At 46.6% G+C, this 26,334-nt stretch overlaps 1 protein-coding gene across 9 annotated transcripts; it reads right to left on the reverse strand.

Annotated features, from left to right (window-relative positions):
- Positions 1–10: 10 nt before the first annotated feature.
- On the reverse strand, positions 11–24,709 carry LOC111858161 (uncharacterized). Of its 9 annotated transcripts, none has more exons than XM_072709528.1 (23): positions 24,487–24,709; positions 16,897–16,961; positions 16,505–16,617; positions 15,869–15,930; positions 15,269–15,352; positions 14,429–14,585; positions 13,961–14,034; positions 13,720–13,858; positions 13,328–13,411; positions 13,136–13,173; positions 12,620–12,643; positions 12,212–12,322; positions 11,411–11,490; positions 11,098–11,239; positions 9,153–9,236; positions 6,987–8,078; positions 6,363–6,509; positions 5,675–5,854; positions 5,458–5,553; positions 5,276–5,323; positions 4,987–5,155; positions 4,530–4,629; positions 11–3,209 (listed from the first exon to the last, which is right to left on the reverse strand). In XM_072709528.1, exons 2-23 carry the CDS (start codon positions 16,908–16,910, stop codon positions 3,077–3,079), a joined length of 3,171 nt encoding a protein of 1,056 aa, XP_072565629.1. In that variant the 5' UTR covers positions 16,911–16,961; positions 24,487–24,709; the 3' UTR covers positions 11–3,076. The 9 variants fall into 9 exon arrangements, 8 of the variants coding, with proteins under 8 accessions (XP_072565629.1, XP_072565630.1, XP_072565628.1 ...); XM_072709529.1 differs by lacking the exon at positions 24,487–24,709 and adding an exon at positions 17,365–17,379; XM_072709527.1 differs by lacking the exon at positions 24,487–24,709 and adding an exon at positions 17,230–17,375.
- Between the last annotated feature and the right edge of the window lie 1,625 nt (positions 24,710–26,334).

Here is a 26,334-nt window from a genome sequence, read left to right on the forward strand (position 1 = left end):
CAGATGGACATACAGACAGACAGATACTTTATTGATCCCAGAGAAAATTAGGGACTTAATAGCAGCAAATAAGTACTAGGCCATAGTTGGCACAATATAACTGTTACAAAACAATTAAATGTGCAATGTGCAAAAACAGGGCTCACTGCTAATTACAAGGCTCACTGCACACATATACAGTTACATACCATTTTCTCCCAGTTTGGCTAGAAATCCAAATGCTGCAGGACCCATAACAACCACACCAGGTTCAGCATGTATCAGTGCTTCAGGTTAAACAGAGTGATGCGTCACATTTTGGAAAAAGTGCTACTTGGGGGCCCAGGTGTCTAACCCCCACCTCTACGGGAGTCAACCGGTCTGGGTCCTCTTGCAACCCCAGTGTAAGTTACACCTTGATTTGACCATTGCTTCCAAGTATGACAACCAAATGGCTACGGAATCAGAGGGAGACTCGTCTGCCGTGGGCAGAGTGATCTTTTCGGAACTGGTGTGCAGACACTCCAAACTCTACACCTTTCCAATAATAAGGGAGTTCATATGCCAAGAATTTGTTACAACAGAGATAATTAATAGTGTTGAGAAATGCATGATTGCATGGTGGTTCGTTGCATGGATTGCATGGTGGCTCGTTGCATGGATTGCATGCTCTTCCTGGATTAGGGTTCCCTACCTACCTCCTGCTTAGTGCATGAACCTTTAGCACAAGCAGGTGAAAATGGACACGTTTCGTTTACCTAGCTGGTGGTTAGTGATTGGTCACTTCCATATTCTTTCAGTTAACAGGAACCAATTTACTTTTAATACTGACGTCTTAAAATCCCACTGCATAGGGGATTACCATGGCTGTTGATAACTGCTTGATTTAATGTAAAGGGGGACAAGGAGAAACCAGTCGAAAATGCACGAGGATCAGAGAGCAGGCTGAGCCAGTCTCTGGAGTAATTGAGAGTTAAGGGCCTTGCTCAAGAGACCAATGGTACGATGGCTCCGCCCACCACGAGCTTTGAATGGGTGATGTGCTCAGTGACCTAATCCACAAAGCCAGGCACCACCCCGGTAGCCCACTCACATTTGGTTGTTGTGATTTAGTAATTACTCAATATTTTCACATTAGTCAGCCATGAGAGCAGTGTTGTGATGACTGGAGGTTCTGGTCACTTGATCACCATGACAACAGAGCTGCCTGGTATAACTGCCCCTGAAACATTAAACATTATGGTATGCAGTAGATCCTTTTATTTCCCTTTTGTACACATACATAGGAATACTTTTGGTTTTTGCACATCCGATTTTGCTGGGGTCAGAGCACAGGGTTGGCCTTTTTTCCAGCGCCCCTAGGGAAGTCTTTGTGCATGAGGACTTTGCCCAAGGGCCCAGCAATAACATAGTTACTCTGGCAGGAATAGGATTTGACCCAACAACCTTCCGAGTTCTAAACCACAGAGCCACACCCGTACTTCAAACTGAAGAAGACCTAGACTCATTTTAGCACTGATTTCTTGAGGGCTCATTTGAAAAGCGTATTTGCCTAAAAATGAACATGTTGAAACAAGAGTTATATATGCCGGCTTTCATTTTGCCTGTTAGTGCCCTTGCTGTTTGTATTCCTTGTCTAATGTTTCAGGATTAATTTTCACACACTAGTATTGCGAGAAGAGCCAGGTCATTTTCATTCTGCATTATCTTGGCCTTTTAATATGTCAATGTCAGACTTTTGTATCCATGTCACTTTCTCTTGCCCCCCCCCCCATCCCCAATGTAGCCATATATGGGAATCCTGACGACAGTGACAGGTTAGAATGCGGTGGACTGGAGGGGGAGGACAATCTGCACGGAGGACAGAGAGAAAGAGTCCAAGATCCCAGTGAATCACTTAACAGCCATTGCTTTGTCAAATAGCAGAGGAATTGTAATTTTGGGCCTAGTAGTGTGACGACTGCATTTGGAAATGGTTATGATTTCACATCACATAATCATCTTATGTTTGACGGACCGGTGCCACAAGAGAGATAAAAACGTCAGACTGGACATCCTTCTCCGGATCTGTGCCTCCGTGTTTACCTGGCCTGGGGCTCGGTCACAAAAGCTCACCTCGGCTATGAAAGGTTTACCCCCGTGAGCTATAATGGAGAAGTAAATTCAATCTGCCTCATGGGAATATAATCCTGCAGCAATACATTCATCCACAAGTTAGCAGCCGGCTCAGGTTACATATATAAAGCAGCCCGCTGTACAATGTAAATATTTGGATCACTTTTTTGTGGAATGGAGCAGGTACAATATTATGAACCCTGAAACACTGGAGGCAAAAACAAGTAACTATATACAGTAGGTAAACACCATGAACGACTTTGCCCATGGAAGTCAAGGATAAGAGTGACACCTAGTGGCTGATTCTAATAAGGCACTTGGCCAGAACTGCATGACCATTTTCCACAGCTCCATGGTTACCTGTTTGTCTTTCAGTCTGTTCTCCTGATTTAACTGCCCTATTAAAATAACAGGAAGGTGTAACTAAGAGAGTAGGAAGGATATGCTGCTGCAGGCTCTTCAGTGGGACTCCCCCACTGAATATCCAGCTGGATGAGTGCAGTTGGGGGAAAAATTGATTAGCATGTATGACTGTACCAGCTTATTCTGCAGCATGCAGCATTAATAGGTACCAGCAGGGTTTTGTGTTGTTGAAGGTGCTGTGCTGCTGGGAGACCATGCAGTGGACCAATCCTGCCAGCAGGTGGACCTCTTGCGAGACCCACCCACTTTCTGTCACAACCAGTTCAACAACCAATTATTAATTTCCCCAAAGGAATAATGGGAAATACTCAAGTAAATTAAAAAAGCACATGGGTCCATTTTAGACAACTTATTTGGCACATTGTACATCATGAATGTTAATGACAAAGGGATTGTTTAATGGAGCAATAAAATTGGATTACTGATTGATAATTAACAAAGAAACATTCCTTTGTAAATCAGAAATATTTCCCAGGATCCGTCAAGATGGACATACAATTCAGCTCTTCTTTTTGTTGCCCTCATTTTGGTTCTGTCCATTCTGGGGGGAGGGGCTTGTTCAGTCCAGGGGGTCAAGTTTGGCCCCACACTTTCTCAGGGTCCTGCGGACATACGGCACGGCGTCGTCCACAAACCAGCGGCGCCGGTACAGGATGAGCATCACGTCCCGGAGAAGACTGTGCTCCCGGCGTCTGCCACATGCAACGCAAAGCAGAGATCGAGTCCCGCTTTAAAACACATTAGCGCAAAGCAGTATTGAGCCTGCAGTCAGTCCCAGGGAGGTAAAGAGAGTAAGGCAGCGGGGCAAGATGGACTGGATGCATGGAGCTTCCGTCTCCCAGCAGGGCGCATATACAGGGCCGGGGGGGGGGTTTCCTGGGCCCTGAAGGAGGCCCAAGGTGACATTTTGTTAGGGAGCTCAGAATCTCTCTCTCACACACACGTATGTAATAATATCTTTGTGGGGACTCTCCATTCATTTCTATGGGGACAACTCTAATCCCAACATGATGACCTTAACCCCTACCCAGCCCTAACCTTAACCATAAGTAACCAAACTAAATATGAGACTTTTGGCATCTTTAGTTTTTTGATTGCATTCATTTTCATTGGATCTGAAAAATAGTCCCCACAACGTCAAAATAAGAGGTTTTTAAATCACATTGTGGGGGACATTTTAATCCATGCATGCACACACGCACATACACACACTTTTGTACCACAGGTCGTTCAATACCATATTTTTTTTTGCCTCAGCTCCCCAGAAAAAATATTATTAGTGATTTGTCTTTTTGCATTTACATCGCGCAAATTTTATCATGGGGGAACCCCATGGGAGACCTTAGGGAGTCCCCCCCCCCCCTAAGTGTAATGTCCTACAATCACCCCTGGTTTGTACTAAAGGATACCAGTCCACCTTAACTGCATATTTTTGGACCAGAGTTTCCCAATCCAGTTCTCAGGGACCCACAGCCAGTCCACGTTTTTTGCTTCCTTCAAGCTCCCTGCCAGACAGGTCCTCCTAGCAGGGAGCAGGGAGGGAGCAAAAACGTGGACTGGCTTTGGGTCCCCAAGGATCGAACTGGGAATTAACCCACCTGACTCTGAGGAGAACAAGCAACCTCAACAGAACCTTGCAAGCTTTGCCCATTAAGCCATTTCTGCATCAGACACTGAACAGTTCTTCACATCAGTGTTTTCTAACGCAGTTCTCAGGGACACGTTACAGGGAGCTGGGAGGGAGCAAAAACGTGGACCGGATGGGGTCCGAGAGGACCCGGAGGGGAATCACTGCCTAATACATCTGCTTACTCATTGGTTTGATTTTGCATACATCTCTGTAGTGCTGCCAGGCAGCCCACCATTAGGGATTGTGGAAAAATTAATTAGCTGGGGAAGTACTGTGGCAGTTTGGCAATCATACGAAGGAGCCAAACGGGAAATGAGAGGGCCGGGCTCTTGGTAACTATCGGATTCAGTTTGTCAGCTGGTATTATAAACGAGGGACTCACAGCTGCCTGAAGATCTCTTTTGTGGCCAGCGGGTTGCCATCAGAATCGCTCATCACCACGGGCTCAGCGACGACTCCGGATGCACTTTGGATGCAGTAATCTGTTGGCAAAGGAACCAATCAAATAAGAGCATTCAATAGATTTCACTGAATCCAAGACAAAATTCAAAAATATTTGCTAGACAGAACAATTACAGGCAGTGCTGGGGAGTAATAAGTTACATGCTTTACTGTCCAGTTTGAAACACTTGTTAGAAAAAGTAATCAAATGTTTTAAGTTGCATTACTTTAATGAAGTAATCAAAATCATTACATTACTTATTGCATATTTAACAGGGTAATAGTAATCTGTAGCCTATTACAGTTCAAAAGTAACCTTCCCAACACTGTCATTAACTTACAATTATCCTGGCAGGTGAACACTACTCAAATAGGGAGTAACAATCTATGTGACCTGCCTGGGTACTGGGTCTTTGAGTAGCAGTGAGATACATGGTGTGAGAGGACCACCAGTTCGGTGCTAGCGGTCAGCCTGTGTGGGCCGCGGGGGTCTGGGGGGCCACCTGGTCCCACCTCACCTAGGAGAGCATCCACCTTCAACCTTAGGTCCGCATTCTCCAACGCCACCTGCAGGGCAAGACCCAGCACTGCATGCTGACAACCCTCACGGGGTTTCAGTTCATACCAAAGTCTTGCTAAATTATGTGTTTCTTTTACTGTTAAAATGACATAATTTAATAAGCTTACCTTCTCGTAACTCTTTTCTCTTTCTTCTATTTGCGACAATAAGTCATCCTGCAAAATTTCATTAGAGATTCAACAAAAGACTAAGAGGAACTGATTAGCCAATAGACCTTGCCATTGGGTTGGAGCGATGGTTTCTGTCTACTGATAGTGGAGGTAGACGTTCTGCCTGATTAAATGAGTACCTTCTCCCTCTGCAGGTCAGCCATGACCAATGCAGCCTCCTCTTGGAATCTCGCATACTTCACTCTGACATCTTCCAGCTCCAGGGATAGGGTCTCCTTGAAATAGGAGAACAGAAATGTACCAATGCTACGTGCTAACTCTGTTTCCATACCTAGCCTCTTTCTTCCTGCAGTAGGTAGTGATGGAGTTTCCCATCAAACTCCCACCTTCCGGTACCTTCTGGTGTTCCAGGCTATGGAGCTGCAGCCGGTCCCTCTCCAACCAGACCCGGAGATCCTGGGCTTCCAGCACCGCCGGGTCCGTCTGCTCCTGCAGTTGGCGAGCCAGCTCCTCCTCCCTCCCGCTGCATTCCCCCCACTGGTCCTGCAGCACCTCCGGCTCCCTCTGCAGGCTCTCCTGAAGTACAGCGAAGGGGTTTAGGCATAACACATCCTCCATTAATTATTTCCTTAGCGGGGTGACTCCTACATAACTAACCAAAGGGTTAGGGTTAGGGTTAGGGTTAATCAAACCCCACTGACAGAAGTAGTTTAAAGAGACTGGCTGCCTTGTCTTTGAGGTACTCTGATTTTCTATGGCTGAGTAAATCAGAAATTATAATAAGGATTTTAATCACTCTTAAAGGAAGTCTTACTCCATTCAGGACATTCCCTGTGCTTGAGAACAGCTTTACCTCCTTGTCCACCACAGCTATGCCAAAAATTACACTGAAATTCTGCTAAAACGCAGCATCTGTGACTGGCTCTCTCTGCTGTTTCTGGAGATCAAGTGAGCATTCTGCTGTTCACTTTGTTGAAGGTCGTATTTAGCAGTAGAGTTAGTGTTCCCAGAGAGATGAGCCTATGAATACAAAGGTGACCGGGCAGGAGAGGGTCAGAGGTTTGGTCGCCGCTGCGGCACTCACTGGGAGCCGTTCGTTCTCTCTGTCCTTCTCCGCCTGGCTGCCGCTGCTCATGCTGCCTGCAGGACAGTCTGGCCCCACCGGTGCTCCCCCCTGGCTCGCGATGTCATCTCGCGGCAGAAGCACGAATCCTCCACCGCTGAACAACTCCTGCGGAGTCAAAGCAGAAGAACAAGGCAATGGAAACACACCAGTGTACACAGTTTGAACCAACTTACACGTTTTGAACTGTGACAGTGCTCTGGCCGTTTTTAACGTTAATGCACATTTGATTAGTTTTCATATGTTTACACAAGGTTTTGGTTATGCTATTATTTTAATGTTCATTCAAACAAAAAGCGCACAGTGCTGCTAATTTTATTCATGGTTTTCAATATAAAACTTGGTGAAATTATGTCAGTTTGGGCATCAGTTCTTTCCAAACATTTTCAGCACATTTGAACAATACTGTGATAATGATAACCGTGATTATTTTGGTCACTACAATCATATTATTAAATTTTCATACTGTTTCATGTCTATTTAAAGTTCCAGAATGCCTCTCTGGATTTTGGATGTGTTAGTCCTCGTTCCTTCACCCCCTGTGATACAGAGAGTCCCCTTTCGGTGTCTTAGTTCACCTCCTACCTCACTGACATTTGCCGTCTCCCCAGTCTGGGTCCCTGCTGCACCCCAAGCTCCTGCTGCTCCTGAGGAGTGTGGAGGTTCTGCCTTCTCCCTCCTCTGAAGACTGGCCTCCAGTTCTTGCACACGTTGGCTTAGGGCATCCCTGTCCCGGCGGGCCTGGACGATGTATCTGTCATACTCCTGCCGTATCTTCCGCTCCCGGTTACAGTTGGGGCAGTCCATGGACATGGGAGGGGCGGCGGCTGTGGCAGAGGGGGCAGGTGGAGGTGGGAGGCAGTCTGAGGAGATGCCGGGGGAGTGGAGAACCTCAGGCCTGGCCTGCCTATCCCGATCGCTAGGCTCCACTGCTTGGTTACCTGCTAGCGTGCTCGAGTGAGACCGGGAGCGTGGCTGCCTGCTCACGCTGGCCCCGCCCCCTTTCTCCTCGCCAGGCAGCCTGCTCACGCTGGCCCCGCCCCCTTTCTCCTCGCCAGGCAGCCTGCTCACGCTGGCCCCGCCCCCTTTCTCCTCGCCAGGCAGCCTGCTCACGCTGGCCCCGCCCCCTTTCTCCTCGCCAGGCAGCCTGCTCACGCTGGCCCCGCCCCCTTTCTCCTCGCCAGGCAGCCTGCTCACGCTGGCCCCGCCCCCTTTCTCCTCGCCAGGCAGCCAGCTCACGCTGGCCCCGCCCCCTTTCTCCTCACCAGGCAGCCTGCTCACGCTGACCCCGCCCCCTTTCTCCTCACCAGGCAGCCTGCTCACACCGGCTCCGCCCACTTTCTCCTCGCCTAGCCGCCTGCTCACACCGGCTCCGCCCCCTTTCTCCTCGCCTAGCCGCCCGCTCACACCAGCTCCGCCCCCTCTCTCCTCGCCTAGCCGCCTGCTCACACCGGCTCCGCCCCCTTTCTCCTCGCCTGCCCGTCTGCTCAGGCTGGTTCCACCTTCCCTCTCCTCTCCTGGCCTCGGTGCCTTCGCCGACCTCATGGCCTGTGTTCCTCCCGCCTCTAGCTGGGGCAGCACAACTTTGTGATCCAGCTCGTCGCAGCGCTTCCAGCCATGCCCAGAGGGTGGCGCTAGCGTGTGCTGGATGGGGGGCAGGCAGGTCTGGGGATGAACCTGTAGACCCCACAGAACAACATGCAAGTTAAGGCTTAACCTGGGAGCCAAAGCCACATTGATTTAGAAAAAAAAACCCTCTGCAGATGACAAATACAGGCATGTAATTCTCTCTCTACCTGAGAGCTAGTAGTAGTCGCACAACACATTTTAGAAATAGGATCAATTCAATTAATTCGATTTTTTGTTTTGCTTATACACATGTGTATTAGGTACACTGGGGTACTAAAGGGAGCTTCACTGTATTTCATCGTGTTCTTATTATATTATTGTCTGTCGTCACCACACCTGCCCCCAATTCAAAATAATCTGGTATCCAACATGTAGCTCCCCAGATTATTTTATTTGTAGCAGTAGCTCTCAGTGTAAATAAGGTTGGAGACCCCTGGAATACAGCATGGCCATCCATCTGTCCATCCATCTCTCCATCCACCCAGGGATGCTGATTTTAGCTGACAGCATGTCTTTGGACTGCGAAGGGAAACCGGGGTAGCTGAAGGAATCATATGGGGGGGGGGGACTCACTGCCAAAAAACAGACCTGCTTGGATCTACAGTTATACACACATCCCAGTTTAGGGAGAGCCCACAGCTCCTCACACTGCCAGTAATAAATGACTAAAAACACTGCTAGTTAAAACACCACCAGAAGAATTGTGATGGTGCATCCCAGAATATAACTGGCACAGCTTGAATGCAAACTTATATATTCTTTCTTCCACTGAGTAATTACTACCCCCCCCCCCCCCCCAAAAAAAAAAAAAACAGTCACTGCCTTTGGAGTCCTTCACCTTTGCCGTGAGTGTTGAAAAGTTCGACCCTGGTAGCCTTGGGAGACAAGAAACTGAGGTGAAAAAATTCAAATAAAGCCACGTAGTTACGGCATGGTCATCACCACGTGGTTTAATGGTGGAGCGCGGTACCATTCATGAAAGCTTCAATCACGAGGTGGAAAAGCTTTCAGAGCACAAACACAGCTGTGACTGTTTAAGTGGGGCTGGGGGGGGGGACGCGTCCCAAATTCAACAACTGGGAAACTGAGCAGAAAGTGGGGGGTAGGAGTTGTTCACCATACCCTCTTGCCCGTCAAGGCGGCCAGCTGTGTCGCCCGTCTGCACTGCCCGGACTTGGGCTTCTCTGCCGTCTTTGTACTGTGAACCTGGGAAAACAAACACAAAACAACAAAAACAGGCTATATTTGGGAACTGCAATGATTTAGGAAACATCCAGCTCCACAGAGAAACATATCAGTTTTAGTGTGTTTTGCAAGGGTTTCCCCCACCTCAGTCCAACAACATGCAATTAAACAAACTGCCGTGTGAGAGTATGTGTGCCCTGTGACGGACTGGCATCCCATCCAGGGTGCCCCCCGCCGTGTGCCCTGTGACGGACTGGCATCCCATCCAGGGTGCCCCCCGCCTCGTGCCCTGTGACGGACTGGCATCCCATCCAGGGTGCCCCCCGCCTCGTGCCCTGTGACGGACTGGCATCCCATCCAGGGTGCCCCCCGCCGTGTGCCCTGTGACGGACTGGCATCCCATCCAGGGTGCCCCCCGCCGTGTGCCCTGTGACGGACTGGCATCCCATCCAGGGTGCCCCCCGCCGTGTGCCCTGTGACGGACTGGCATCCCATCCAGGGTGCCCCCCGCCTCGTGCCCTGTGACGGACTGGCATCCCATCCAGGGTGCCCCCCGCCTCGTGCCCTGTGACGGACTGGCATCCCATCCAGGGTGCCCCCCGCCTCGTGCCCTGTGACGGACTGGCATCCCATCCAGGGTGCCCCCCGCCGTGTGCCCTGTGACGGACTGGCATCCCATCCAGGGTGCCCCCCGCCGTGTGCCCTGTGACGGACTGGCATCCCATCCAGGGTGCCCCCCGGCGTGTGCCCTGTGACGGACTGGCATCCCATCCAGGGTGCCCCCCGCCGTGTGCCCTGTGACGGACTGGCATCCCATCCAGGGTGCCCCCCGCCGTGTGCCCTGTGACGGACTGGCATCCCATCCAGGGTGCCCCCCGCCGTGTGCCCTGTGACGGACTGGCATCCCATCCAGGGTGCCCCCCGCCGTGTGCCCTGTGACGGACTGGCATCCCATCCAGGGTGCCCCCCGCCGTGTGCCCTGTGACGGACTGGCATCCCATCCAGGGTGCCCCACGCCGTGTGCCCTGTGACGGACTGGCATCCCATCCAGGGTGCCCCCCGCCGTGTGCCCTGTGACGGACTGGCATCCCATCCAGGGTGCCCCCCGCCTTGTGCCCTGTGACGGACTGGCATCCCATCCAGGGTGCCCCCTGCCTTGTGACGGACTGGCATCCCATCCAGGGTGCCCCCCGCCCTGTGTGCCCTGTGACGGACTGGCATCCCATCCAGGGTGCCCCCCGCCCTGTGTGCCCTGTGACGGACTGGCATCCCATCCAGGGTGCCCCCCGCCGTGTGCCCTGTGACGGACTGGCATCCCATCCAGGGTGCCCCCTGCCTTGTGACGGACTGGCATCCCATCCAGGGTGCCCCCCGCCCTGTGACGGACTGGCATCCCATCCAGGGTGCCCCCCGCCCTGTGTGCCCTGTGACGGACTAGCATCCCATCCAGGGTGCCCCCCGCCGTGTGCCCTGTGACGGACTGGCATCCCATCCAGGGTGCCCCCCGCCTTGTGCCCTGTGACAGACTGGCATGCCATCCAGGGTGCCCCCTGCCTTGTGCCCTGTCCCTTCTGCTATAAGCTGTGTGACCCTCAACTGCAGTGTTTCTCACCCCGGTCCTCAGTGACCCCCAGTGCACATTTTGCTCCCCATCAGCTCACAGCACGCCTGAACCAAACAATCTAAAAACAGTGAACAGCTGGTACAGGTACGTCAGAAGCTGGGAAGAAGCAAAACCGCGGACTGTCTGGGAGTCCGAGGACTGGGACAAAAAAACGCTGATAAACGGTTAGAAAGATGTACGCAAGTAGCATTAGTGTCCAGCTGCAGGGGAAATGACTGCATGGATTAGATTGGGTGGGTGGGGCGTTACTCTCCTTACCTGCAGGGGGGAGCAGCGAAGCTGGTGGCTGGGCACAGCCATGGCGCGGCGCGCAAACTGCAGGCTGCTCAGCGTCTCGGAGACACACGACGGGTTGGGAGACACCGTCACGATCAGGGACGTCCGGCAGTCTCCCCCTAAACTTAACCGTGCATGGATAGGTGGGCAAGCAAGGGGGGGGGGGGGGTGCTTAGTCAATCAATATATACCAAGCTACCAGAAATCATGTGACATGTATGACCATGGCTGGAAATGGGCAGCAGGCGGGCATGCCTTCAGCTCAGACGCAGCAAGGGGAGACTGGCACCCTCACCAGTCTCTCAAAATCCTGGTGAGCTTGGACTCCCTGTACGGCACGTGCTCACGGCCCGTAGTGCTGAGGGCAAAGATCACCTAAAACGGGAAATGATGTTCGGCGTCGAGTGGAAAGCTGGCTCCTCGCGCCCAACGCAGCCTAAACACGAGACCATCTGCTATACATACCATAATGACCGTTTGCTAACACATTCAGGTATTAACAATATGGAGATTAACTTGCATAAACATACATTCTTTTGGGAGTCACATTACAGGCAATAACAACTGCAGAATGATCATCTATGCAATTTATTCCCGTTTTGGCTCATTCCTCGGCCATTTAGCCCCTCCCATATCCAGTAACCTTCAACCTACCAGTCAAGAGTTTTTATAGCTAAAAGTGTGCCTTTGATCCTTGACAAGAGATGGATTTAACCAAACTCTTTGAGGAGAACTGAAGTGCTATTGCTGAGAAGATTACTTGTTCTTCTTTTCTATACACTGTCTCAGGTATGCAGCGTATCTCCTCGAATCGGAGAAGGTGCACACTCTGGAGAGCTCGTTCGTTAAGAACAGGAAAGAATCTCTACCGCGGGATCATTGTTAGCTCACAGTTACCATGGCACTGGGGTACAGAATGAAGGATGGAGACATTTAGCCTTGATGCCTCTGGTGAGATTTAATGGTTATAAATCATACAGGCCAGAAGTTTAAAAGTTTTATGGGATTTAAGGTGAATGGGGGAGCAGGGCAATGGTTCAAATAGTGAGAGATGAAACTCAGGGTTTGATACGGTGACCGTGAGGACTTGACTTACGTTTCCAAATATTGTGAGGGAGCGTTTGAGCATCTTGACTTCCTGGGCGTTTTCCTGAGTCACCTGCAAACCTCTCCTCACATCTGGAATGGGACCGCAGCGCGCGGGCACCTGCAAGGATGGAGATCAGCACGACATTGCATGTTCATCCCACCAGACCGAGGATCTACAAGAGCAGGCTGATCTTCCCCAAAATTATTTTTGCCCCGGACCACACCTTCCACAACATCCTTAAAATAATCTTTTCAATAGATGCTTTGACCATTCTGAGATCATTCACAATGTGTCTGTTGTTGGTAAAGAAAACAAAATAAACCTAAAGCTCACAAGCAAACATTTTCAACACTGAAACTTTGATCTGCAGATGAACTTTCCTTAATACATCTGCGGGACGCCAGCTATTCACACCTTGGCTGAGCTGGCGAGGTCCACCTGGGAACAAGAGATGAACAGTTAAAAAGTGCTGATGAGACATTTAGACAGAACCAAAGTGCAGACATCATGACCTAATTGTCCATCTATTTCCTGCAACCACATGTCCTATTCAGGGTCATGGGGGGGTTTGGAGCCTATTCTGGAGGGTACGGGCGCAGGGGCAGGGAACAACCCAGGAAGGGGCGCCAACCCATCGCAGGGCACACTCACACACCAGTCACTCACACAGGCACACCTACGGGCAATTTGGTAACTGCACTTAACCTCAGCATATTTTTGGACTGTGGGAGGGGTGAAACTGGAGGAAACCCCATGACGACAGGAGGAGAAACTCCACACACATGGAGCCGTGGCAGAGACTCGAACCCAGTGCCCAGAGGTATGAGGCAACAGTGATAACCGCAGTGCCACCACACCACCCCTGCCCTAATTGTGAAGGACAATAATCGCCATTAATTTTTTAAAAATACATCTGACTAAAAGGCTCACCAGTGTTAGCTTGCAAGTAGTCAAAAGTCCCTCCTGACCTAAAGTAAATACATAGCAGAAGTTTAATTCCTATTCCACACTGTAATATACCCACCATGCCAAAAATAAAACAAGGTACCACACATGCAATATTAAGCACAGCACACGTAACCCGATTAAAGCTAGCAATAGCAAAGAAGCCGTCTGCCTTACCGCTCTCAGCCTTGGGCATTTGCATGGCTACGGTGATGTTAAAAATAATGTGGCTTTTGCCAGCAAATTCACCCCTGGAAGCACCTATTAATGAGGGGGACACAGGAACAGCAGCTATAACCATGACAGCAATGAGGACGACGTAGCGCAAATATGTCAGGGTTGGATGCCACACAATAGAAGAATTGCTAACTGCATTTATGCTGGCTTACTGAACATATGTGTTTGTTATGAAGCAGCAACTTACTAATGAACGGCCCACAGGGCTGGACTGGTGTTAAAAAATGGCCCTGGACTTTGGGGTAAAGGTAAAGGTGTGTGCCTCTTTCTGAATAGTCAACTTCCATTTCTCACTGTAAACTCAAGGGAACCTGTCAGTACGAATCACACACCTGACTGACGGTTTCCAGCCCCACGCCGGTACAGCTGCAGCACCCCCTGGGGAGACCCCACCTCCACCTCCGTCAGCCCCTCCAGCAGCACGGAGCCCCCTCCCTCACGGATGCGGCACACTTCCGCAGACTGGCTCTCCTGTAAGGGAAGCAAACGGGCTTCACCAGCATACTCTTCTGTGAGGAAAGCAAGAAAAAAAATTGGCTGAGAATTATTTTTTGAGTAGAGGTGAGATCTAACCAGAAGATCATATATCTTCTCATTGGAAACCTGGATGAAGGAGACTCTGATCTTGTAGTTCAGTGCTTCTGGGGCTTTAAGAAAGTCAAGGTTCTGAACCCTATTCCTACAGGCTGGGGCATTGTGAAGGACATAAAAAACAGCATCTCTGTGATCCAAGTGGGTTAGGCTCTTTCAAAAACAACAGATTTACGGCAACTGTTCCACAATCTAACCTGCAAAAAAATTACTGCAATACTGAAACAACTGAAATCAAAATAGCATAGAGAGCCAAGGACTCATGGCTGATCTACTCTACTTGAAAATGATCTGCAATGAATTACAATGTCATTAATAATGTCTTTGCCGATATCCCTCCATTATGATAATGACCCGCCTTAAAAATTATTATTTATACTGCGGTTCCCATGATTTTACTGTCGTGAGAAGCCCCACCCTCCTACCCAGGACACAGAATAGTAGGGATACAGCTGAAAATGTCCTGAGCGGCCCTGCTGACGATGCCCCGCTGGGCACCAGCAACGCCGCCATCTCCCAGCAGGCTGTGTGACGACCTCCCGCTGGCCGGGGAGCTGTAGGTAATAACGCAGCCGTTGCAGCCGTGCAGCAGAGACTCCACCAGGGGCTGGGGGCCGGTGTGCGGCAGCGGCGGTAGAATCATGGGGGGCGACGGTGAGTCTCAGTTAAGCGTTTGCAGTCGGGATGTTTGTTCAAATCCACAGGGCATCGCTGCTGATTTACCCTGGTGATTCACCTTATAATCACACTTTACTTAAATGTCTTTCTATATGACTGGGCAAAATGCAGAATTGTGAAATTTGCCTCTTAAATTTGCCCTAGTCCTCCTCATAGTCCAAGGAGACGTCAATCAGGTGACTGATGTACTGGAATGCCATGTGTCACTACATCTTCTGGAGCAAGATTCATGAGATCCATGGCCTTAGCTCGATAAGCAACTGTTCTATCAATCTATTAATCTTTTTTGAAGAAAACACTTAGCAGAATATCTCATCTGACCTGCAGCAGCAATGCCCCTCTGAATGAACATTAATTAATATTCAAATTAATTAAAATTCAAATATGTATCATTTTAAACTGCTTAAAAATATTAGCATTACAAATGCAATAAATAACGCTGAATTGCAAATTGTCGTCTTTGGCACCAGCTGTGCCCTACGCTGTAGTAAAGCACGTGCAAATCAATGGGATTCTCACAAAACGATGCACTTCCAATACAAACAGGTGCACGCTGTAAGCCTGTGAATTCAGGGCACCTCATGGCCACCGGAAGCAGGAAGTGTGGATTACCTTGGCTGCCGATTCGTAGACCTCCTTCTGGGTGGCCGTCTCGTCCCAAACGGCATTAAACTCCAGAGTCTGGGGTGGGTGGCCCTGGATTCAGGATGTAAGGTCACCGAGAATAAGGCCATAAATCGTGTTGTTAAAGGGACAGTCTAACAGGATCATTTTCTAGAGATCTATATTCTGAAGTAGAGGAGATCTATAAAGCAGTGTATCCCAACTTGGTCCATGAGGACCTCCAGAAGGTCCACATTTTTGCTCCATCCCAGCTCTTTGCCAGACAGTCCACATTTTTGCTTCCTCCCTGCTTCCTTCAAAATGTGGACTGTCTAGGGGTCTCTGAGGCATGGTCTGAGCAACACTGCTAATGATTCCTACTTGATCATGCTGCCGTAGATGCACATCTAAATGACTGGTCTGCTCAAAAAGAAGTAACAGCACTTCACCCTTTTCAATGGACAGATTCATAGTTGCTACACTCTCATTCAGTCCATTCAGGCATGGTCTTTTCCTCATTACTGATTGGCTGCTCAACCTGTCACTCACTGAAATTCAAGGTCACCTACCCAATCGCCACATTGAAACACCAGCCTCATGTTCACTCACCCTTCCTGTGTCAACAACCACCTGATTGGGTCTCTTCACCTTTATAAATCCCCTTGCTTCATCTGTGAGAAAATGTTTTTATATAACATTCAAACCTGTAACCAATATATTACAAAATATCTCTTACATAAGTTTGCCACACTTTAATACAGTGTTTGGATCCTATACTAATGATTATTAAAGAAAATAAGCAATAGTTAACGTTTATTACAATTTCTTAGATTAAACACAATGTCTTCCATCCATCTTCTGGACCTTCCTGTCCTGTTCAGGGTAGAGACTCAAACCCCTGTCTCAGAAGTTTGAGGCAAATGTGCTAACCATCTACCACCACATGCGTATCTAATGTGTTCATATTTGCTAATAAGAATTAACACTCTCAGTAAATGAGCACCAATTCTCCAATGTCTCAGTCTATTCAAAACCAGCACTTTTTATGTAGGTCGTATAAAGAATGAAGATGTATACATACCAAACATTATATAATTGCTAAGTAGAGACAGTAATTTGCATTAAAAACAGATTATTTTGCTGCAAAGCTTGCCATTCTACAGAAACAAACTTTGTCAATAGCTCAAGAAAAATGCAACTCTTAGGGCTTATAAACACCTTTATACAATGAGGTGACGCACATACCTGTCGGGGGGTCCCGCCGCTCTTCGGGACACAGTCGGATAAACACCCGAAAGCTCTTGTTCGGATTCTCGCCCCTCTCCTCTACGGCGCCACCTCGGGGCTTGGTGGCCTCACTGCAAGAGATGAGGGAGAGAAACACCGTCCTTGTGGGCAAACCTAGACCAAACTACCTAAAACACCAATAATACAAGAAGTCTGCCATGCACACATCAGAAAAATCCCTAAATAATGTTATAACCAAAGGGTTTCAATTTATTTGCATGCATGCACTTTATAAGCTAAACTCGAAGCACAAAGATCCGGAAAAAATAAAAGCGGCATATTTTACAAACAGTTACGCTCCAACTTTTTGCGATGCCGTTAAGAAGCAAGTAAAAAAAAATTCACTCAACTCAAATGCCACCATGCCGCTGGTTCGAGCGCTGGGAATTCACACTCCTGAAAATTAGTATGTCCACTGGAAAGAGAAATGAAAGGAGGTGCTAATTGCGTCTCGTAACGTTATGATAACTGTCTAATTGATAATGATTTACAGAATCCCCAGGGAAGTCCCGCTTTTACATGGAGAAATCCTGCGAAAGCTACTCGCTGCACGAAAGCTCAGACCGCGGTCACACCAGCCGCACATTGTCTGGACACTGAATTCTGATAAATTTCCCTAATTTCTAGTCTGACTAAATACCGAGTAACAAATATGCAATGTATAAATGAACGAATTACATTACCGTATCTTACTAAAATGGCTCTAGATGAGTTTGGAAAACAGCTTGGCGAGTCCGAAAAAGGCGTTTTTCTGCCACCGTTATTAACTAAGGGTTAGGGACACCCGAGCGATCCCCTCCCCTCCCCTCCCATCCCACCGGAAGATGTTTCTGACACTGGCAATTATTAACCACTGGGGATGCGCTAAGTAATACTTGAATCAATTAAACACCGAATTTCCATTGGCAGCCGTGCAAATATTTGCTGTCAATACTAGACTGTAATAAACTACTAAAATATTTGCAGTTCACTCGACTTGGTAAAAACCTTATGAATAAAGAAAAACAGATGGAGGTTCGCTGTCCTTAGTGTGTCGTAAATATCTCTCATTTCTCTTATGTACAGTTACCGAAAGCCTACTGCCCTTATTAAACTAAGAATATGCACCGATCCGCCATAACATTAAAACCACTGACAGGTGTAGTGAATGACATTGATTATCTCGTTACACAGTGGCCCCTTCCAAGGGTTACGTTATATATTAGGCAAGTGAACAGTCACGTCTTGAAGTTGATGTGTTGGAAGCAGGAAAAATGAGCAAATGTAAAGGTGATACACATGTCACTTCCTGAGCAATGTTGCCAGGCAACTGCCAATCAGGTGAGACAGAGGACATCTTTCAATCTGGGTGGTTGCAAAAATTAGCCCACTGCCAATCGGAAGTTTTTCAAGTAGAAAAATGTTGCCTAATATTCGTGGGAAAATGCTCAAACAGCATTTGTGAGCAGCGTTGCCTGGCAACATTGCTCAAAAATTTGCCCTCTATATCATTACCCTGGAGATCTCTGTAACTTTGACAAGGGTCAAATTGTAATGGCTAGAAGACTGTGTCAGAGCATCTCCAAACCTGAAGATCTTGTGGGGTGTTCCGGGTATGCAGTGGTCAGTACCTACCAAAAATTATCCAAGGAAGGCCAATCAGTGAACCAGTGATGGGGTCATGGGTGCCCAAGGCTGATTGATGCACAAGGGGAGGATAGACTAGCCCATGGGTGTCAGACTCCAGTCCTGGGGGGCCGGAGCTCTGCACAGTTTTTGGTTTACCCTCGTTTAACACACTTGATTCAACTCCTTGTGCTAATTACTACACAGCTCTTGAGCTGAATCATTTGTGGTAGAATAGGAAAGAATTAAGTTACACAGGGCCCCAGGACTGGAGTTTGACACCCCTGGGCTAGTCCGTCTGGGCCAATCGCACAGAAGAGCTACTGTAGCATAAATTGCAGAAAAAGTTAATGCTGGCTGTGATAGAAAGGTGTCAGAACACACAGTGCATCATAGCTTGGTGTGTATAGAGGCTGCGTAGCCGCAGACCAATCAGAGTGCCCATGCCGATTCCTGTCTATTGCCAAAGGCGTCTACAATGGGCATGTGAGCATCAGAACTGGACCATGGAGAAATGGAAGAAGGTGTCCTGGTCTGATGACCCACGTTTTCTGTTACATCATGTGGACGGCTGGGTGCGTGTGCATCATTTACCAGGGGAAGAGATGGAACCAGGGTGCACTATGGGAAGAAGGCAAGCCAGAGGAGGCAGTGTGATGCTCTGGGTGATGTTCTGCTGGGAAACCTGGGTCCTGGCATTCATATGGATGTTACTTTGACACGTGCCACACCATAAACACTGTTGAAGACCAGGAACACCCCTTTATGGCAACGGTATTCCGTGATGGCTGCTTTCAGCAGGACAATACGCCCTGCCACAGTGCAAAACGAGTTCAGGAATGGCTTAAGGACCATGAAAAAGTGTTCAAGATAATGATTTGGCCTTAAAATTCCCTAGATCTCGATCCAATTGAGCATCCAGTCCACGGAGGCCCCACCTCGCAACCTAGAGGACTTCAAGGTTCTGCTGCCAACATCTTGGTGGAAGATGCCATAGGACACCTTCAGAGGTCTTGTGGAGTCCATGCCTCAGTGGGTCAGAGCTGTTTTGCTGGTGAAGGGGCACCTACACCTTACCAGGGGGTTGTGACATTATGGCTGATCGTTGTATCCTCCCTCATATATTTTATGGTGTATATTGCAGATGATGTGAATATTATAGGATTACGCTGCATAACACAGAGCCATGATTGTTGGTACTTCATGACACATACGGTACTACGGTATGTTTAGTCAGCACTCCAGGTGTTTACACTAAACATGTATTTAAAATGATAATGTCGTTTCAAACATTTTAAATGTGCATTTTATGGGTTATTTTCCTGCGACTGAGCCTAACCATATGCTAAATCCACCAACAGCTTCATACTCAGACAACTTTGTATCAGCTGCTGGTGATAAACATCACTTTACAAGGGCTATAAGCAATATTTTAAAAGCCTAAGGTGACCTTTAGCATACCAGACATATTCAATTTATAGACTGTTTTACAGCCGACTCGGTGTCAACTAGCTATTTGGAACGGCTGTATGAAAGAAGGCCTTCCAGAGAAGAACCCAATGGCTGAACCTTGCCAAGAGTCACGGGAATAAGAATACACTGGGTGTCTGGGGCTCTTTTGTGATCCACTCTTGTTAAGCCATTAACAAGCTCTTGTTAAAGATCAATGGCATAATGAGTTCCATTAAGTACCAGGATATTTTCACCCAAAAGTCTGACACCGTTAACGGACAATAATATTTTGCTCATTTTCATGAATGGTATAAATGTTCACGCATGGGAGTTTTACTTACACAAAAATGTTCTGAGGGCATGTGTAAAAATAATTGGTTCTGGGAGATAACCAATCAGATTGGAGAGGAGTTGGGTCCAACCAATTAGAGGGGGTGGGACCAACCAATCGGATGTCTTAGTCCCGCCTCCTTTAGTTGCTTGGACCTCTACAGATGTTATAGGAAATATTGCAGGTGTGAGGTGCACTGCTAGGACAGTTCGTATCAGGCTCCTAGAAGCAGGACTGGAGTTCTGTAATGCAAGGAAGAATCCCTTCATTAATGAGAAACAGAGAAGAACCAGGCTGCAGTTTGCAGAAAAATATATATATTATTCACAAATGCACACACATAAATTAAGAAATGAGTTAAACATAAAATTGTGCTGTGGTCCCAGTTTTTTCAAAGAGCTGTATATGGTGAGGAATAGGTGATGTCACAATGCTGCGGAGCATTCATGGATGGCACCTCCGGCAGATGCAGGAGCAGGGGCACTAAGTGGCAGGTTCTTTTCCCATTTTTTCGTCCCTTCCCTTCACGAGACGTTGAGTATTCACCCCATTAAATCTGACATTCCCAGCGTCCCCCTCTTTGCACTATGTGTCTCCTAAAGGATGGAGCAAGAAGAAGAAGAAAAAAAAGGAGGATAGTGAATGCGACCGTGCGCTCTTTGCCAGTAATATTGGGGTCTCTGAGGTATACAAAAGGCTTTTGTCCTTGGCGATGGCCAGTGACAGACACGGAGCAGGGAGCATCTGTCCAACTGAAAGGCACCCACTAAGGACACAGGGGTTAATTTATGGCTGGCTAGAGCAGCAGAGATTACCCAGGCAGATACACACAGCAGTTAGAGCCTGACAGTGCCAGATGTGGAACAGTGACAAATGGCCTGAGCTTCTGGTCTTCAGCCTCCTGCCACAGCCTCTACGACAAGGACACCACACCAGTATACTATTACTCAGCACTGGGTTCCGGGCAGGATCAGGCCACTAGGTGCTTCACAGTTCCATTTTTGGGGTTAATTAAAAATTTATGAAACATACTTGACTGATACTGGCCAGTGCAGAGTAAAGCTGTCAACCAGATTCGTTTTTTTAAGGAATCAGATTTGTGCCAATATTATCAAGCAAAACTTTTTTAACATTAACCAAAAATAAAAATCTGTGAGAAAATAAAACTCACCGAAGCAAAAAAAGTTATATCAAAAGTTAAATTTATAACTTGCAAACAAATTATCTGACTATATAGCTACGTGTGTTTCTGAATGCACTTATTTTCTGTTTGATTTGCGGAAATGTCATCAGTGTCATAAAGTAGCCTATATCTTATATTCATTTAAAAACAGCATTACAATATTAATACTTCTTAAAATCTAGTGGAATTTTTGCAAGAGGTTCTTTAAGTTGCCTGAATACCGATCATCAAGGCACGTTTCATTGTCTCTTGCAGGATTCATCTGTGCTATACTGTACTTTATTAAAGGGGACCAGGAACAATATGCTAAAATCTACTTCTCAGCAATGCGGTGCCTAAATACAATGTTGCCAGCTACTTTCAAAGGAAAGTAACTAAAGCCTGTTTGAAAACTCGCTAAATATCGCTAGATGACGCCATGCGCTAATTAGCATATTGGTTGCGTCACTGTGTAGCATTTGCATTCTACCTAATGTCAGATGTTACATCTGTTTGCTTCTCTCCTGCTCTCTGTCCTCACATATAGGCCTACTGTATTTTAATACAGCCGATTTCCCATTAAAGCTGTTCTCATTTGCTTTTTTCTGTTTCTGTTGTCTGCAAAGGTTTGCCCAAAAAGTCGTTGGATTTTTCGCTAGTCACTTTTTTGAAAGAAAAAAACAGTCGTTGAAGGGGTCTAAAAAATCACTACGTTGGCCGCACTGCCTAAATCAAGCTTAGTGTCCTCTGTTTAAGCACGAGAGGGGATCAGCAAGTAGTGCCAGGGTCAGGAGCCACCTCAGGTTTCCCAGATCAAATCCCAACTCAGAAATTTTACACACTGGATGCAGGTCTACTATGCCTTGGGAATCAGGCTTCCACGGCTAGGGTTTGGTGTGTCATAGTTCTCATTGTGTAAATTTGCATTCCCTTATTACATGAATGGAAAAACAGGATGTTGTATTTGTGGCACTTTTAATCTTGAGCAGAATCTAGCCACTGACATCCCTGAGAGGCCTAAACATTGAGGTTCCTTGTTTTCAGAGGAAACTATATGGACAAAAGCATGGGGACACACCTCTCAGTCATTGAATTCAGGTGTTTCATTCAGAGCCATTGACAGGTGTGTATAAAAAAAATCAAGCACCTAGTCATGCAGTCAGGTTTACAAACGTTTGTGAAAGCATGGGCCATTCTGAAGAGCCGAGGGCATTCAAGAGTGGCTCTGTCATAGTATGCCACCTTTCACCATGTCACCAACACTCTGCTGACTCAGTAACTGCAGAGTTGCAAACGTCCTCTGGCATTATCCCCAGGACAAAAACTGTGCGATGGCAGCTTCATGGAATGGGCTTCCATGGCTGAGCAGCTGCATGCAAGCCTCACATCACCAAGTGTGATGCCAAGTGTCTGATGGAGTGGCGTGAAGCACGCTGCCACTGGACCCTAGAACAGTGGACACAAGTTCTGTGGAGTGACTAATCACGCTTCTCTGTCTGGCAGTCTGATGGTCTTGTCTGGGTTTGGTGGATGCTAGGAGAACGGTACCTGCCTGACTGCATTGTCCCAGCTGTAAAGTTTGGAGGATAATGGTATGGGGCTGTTTTTCAGGGGTTTAGCTAGACCCCTTAGTTCCAGTGAAGGCAACTCTTAACGCTTCAGCATACCAAGACATTTTGGACATTTCTATGCATCCAGTTTTGTGGGAACAGTTTTTGGAAGGCCCTTTTCTGTTCCAGCATGACTGTGCCCCAGTGCACAAGCAATGTCCATAAAGACATGGTTTGGTGAGTTTAGTGTGAAGGAACTTGACTGGCCCACAGAGCTCTGACCCTTAACCCCAAACTTAAAGGACATTAAGGTTAGGTCAAATGTATCTGCCCCCCCTAACAGAACAACTGACCCCAGTCTGGCCCCTCAGTTGAAATGGTCTAGAACTTCCTCTGATTATGAGTCAGGCCTTCACGTTCAACATCAGTGCCTGACCTCACAAATGCCCTTCTTGGTGAATGGGGAATAATTCCCACAGACACACGCCAAAATTTTGTGGAAAGCCCTCCCAGAAGAGTGGCAGCTGTTATAACTTTTGTCCATATAGAGTACCTATTGTAGTAGGACTAATTTCAAAATAATTTATTTTGACTTCTATTAAATTTGAATTACTTTTACACGTCGTATTTGTGTGTGTGTGTGTGTGTGTGTATATAAACTTCCCACAGTCGATCTCCGTTAGCAGGATGCCATAAGAACCAGTGCGCTTTCAATCACTAGATGGCGCAAGTTCTTTACATGTTTTTTAAAAGTCCAGTTACTACAGCTGTTACGTAACGTCGGTCAGCGATGAATTCGTTTACACATGGCATACTGAGCCATCTGGTTAAGAATGAACATCAACCTACCAAGAGATAATCAATATTATTAAAAAAAACACATTTGTTCTACTTCTGACCGTTTACCCAACATTGGCTGGTATTTTCGAAACAGAACATTTCCTAGATACGGATCGACGTCATACATCTTAATCTTTATTACCAGAGATTTTAAATATAGCTGCTAAAAGCATGTACAGCCTATTTTAAATTGCAACTCGTGGTACTGGTTATTTATCTTTTCCCCTTCGATAAGCATTATTTAACACCTCTTTGTATGTCGTTTCTGTTGATATACTTAGTGCATAGGTAAAGACACTACTCAAAGTTCCTCGCTGAGAATAAAAATGCTAAAGTAGCAAAACGAGGCGCTGGGTGAGTGAGTGCAGCCTCTGATGTAACGATAATATATGTAAATAGGCAGCCGGGACCAGATGAAACGGGATTCGACCAGTCCGATCCTGAACAACGTACCTCTGTTGTCACACGTGTGTGTGTGTGTGTGTGTGTGGCAAAGAATCTGCAAGCCTTTTAAAAGAAAAGACTGACACGCTGGCCAGAGGGCTCTCTTTGGTGAACTGATGCGTAATTTTAGCAGCGGATCCCTGTTTTTCTAGAATGTCTGGAATCAGTGGGGTCACGTTTTACATCTCAAACACGCTGAAAGCTTATTTGTGGAATAAATGTTTACCGAAGTGTATAAAGGGTTGTAAATGTCTGTAAAACTCAAGGGTCTTCAAAGCAATAAAGACAAACTGTGGGTGAATAACTGTCCTGACCTATATATAATGGTAATGACTGCATAAGATTAAGTTTAATTAGTTTTTTGTGTACCGTACCCGAAGAATTACACATCCCAAAGTTGTAATGGAAAGCAGTGCATACGGAGGGGCAAACCTCTTAAAACAGAGGGAAGATTTCACTGCCAGTCCTGGTTCTTTGGAGATGCAAATGATGAAGCGAGCGTTTGACTTTTTAAAAAATACAAAGTATAGTAACTATTTGCACTCAGCATGCTTACGTTTCCATTCGCGTTGTGACAGCACTGTCCTGTCCTGCTGCACCACAGCAATTCCCCGTCTGCTGCTGAACGCGCTTTATCGGCCACGAGGTCCAGCTACACTCTCGCGCTCCCTCCGACTGCCTCTTTATCATCAGTTCATCACACAATACAAGCTGATAGTGCAGCTTTCACGTCTTATTCTAGGTTCTAGAACATCACAAGCGGCAATTAGCAAACAAAAGCACAGAAAAATGTTACTGCCCAAGAAAACGTCTTATTCGTTGGTTATAACTTTCGAGCTCAGACAGCAGACTTTGACTCCACTAGGATGACACTGCCCTGAGTTTTTGGGGAAAAAAAAATATTTGTTTTTCTGGATGGAAGAGTTAGACAACGAGGATATGATAACTTAGATGGCTACAATCGATAGCTATATCCATGAAACTCAGGTACATACTTTTTCAGTGACGATGGGCAGTGATTATATCGGCTATTGGCAGCATTCTCAATAGGGTGTGGTGGAAATCTCACATATGTAATTTATTATTGTATAGCTATTGTCTAGCCTTCAGCAATGCGATAAATGTACACGTGGAATGAATGGCGAAGCTATATCATAAATGAACAATTATAACACATTAAATTTAATTCTGTTTTAGATTACTGAAAAATAATCTTGCTTTGGTTTGTAAGAGGCTTTGTCATTTTCAATTGTTTCTGTTTAAAGTGATATAAAAGTCAATAAAATGAGTAGCCTATAGAAATAGGTTAATGAACACAATGTGTTTATGAACTACAGCGATACGAAATATTCCTAAGAGGAATACAAAAACAATACCGAAGTGCTTGTGTATAACTAGTAGAACGGCATTCCTTCAGTGTTTCTGGGATAAAGTGCAGTTTTTCATGTTGTAAGTCTGTTGAAAGTATAATCCACAGTTCAGTGTTGAGGGGAACTCGATCAATACAACACCATAGAAACAAGCCACAAAACATATAAACATGTGATTGATTTAATTTACATGTTGCCCTTTTACCAAGTTATATAGTCAGTTAGACCTAAAAGATCTTAAAATTTTAATTAGTTGAACTAATTCTGTATACCTTATTCTCTAATGACTTTATACCATATAACTAGTTTGTATGTTTGTAATGCAGGTATTTTGCAAAAAGAGTATAGCATTTTGTTATTGCCAGTATTCAGGCAAAATGTCAGTGGTTAATGGTTACCTATAGGTTATTGACCAATATGATGTTTTAAAAGAAATATACTGACTTATTTTTGGAGATTACATTCAAATGCAGGTATTGGTAGACAGCTACTTAATTAGGAAAGCAACATGGCACAAACTATACTGGGATAGTATTTAACAATGAATATGTATAATATCTAAAGGATATAACAAAGTTGCAAGATAAACTGAAAATGTACTATATTCACAATAAGAATAGGCTACTGATTTACAGTGGCTAGTCTCTTCAGTCCAGTATTTTTCCATCAAGTTGCGCTGAGTCACATGACCACCGAGAAAAAAAAACACACGCAGTTCCTTGCCCAATACAGGGGCACTTAACCTGCAATATTTCGAATTATCGCTTTAAAATATTTGTGTACTTTTCACTTTCCGAGTGTTTTCAAATGCACGCTGATTTTCTTTCGCATGTTATATGAAAGAGACTGTTTTCTTTGTGTGCTATTGCTTCGTGCCATGCGCCTATCATACCCCGTTACTATACAACCACTCCCCTTCGCGGCAAGTGGAAAATTACCAGGTTAGAAGCGCCACGAACTAAAGAGCGCGGTTTTATTTTCGCATAAGCTGCGTTCTTAGGACAGCACAGACAAATGCGATACATGAGACACGT

This window comes from Paramormyrops kingsleyae, chromosome 3, assembly GCF_048594095.1.
Source record: "Paramormyrops kingsleyae isolate MSU_618 chromosome 3, PKINGS_0.4, whole genome shotgun sequence".
Classification (NCBI taxonomy): Eukaryota; Metazoa; Chordata; class Actinopteri; order Osteoglossiformes; family Mormyridae; genus Paramormyrops; species Paramormyrops kingsleyae.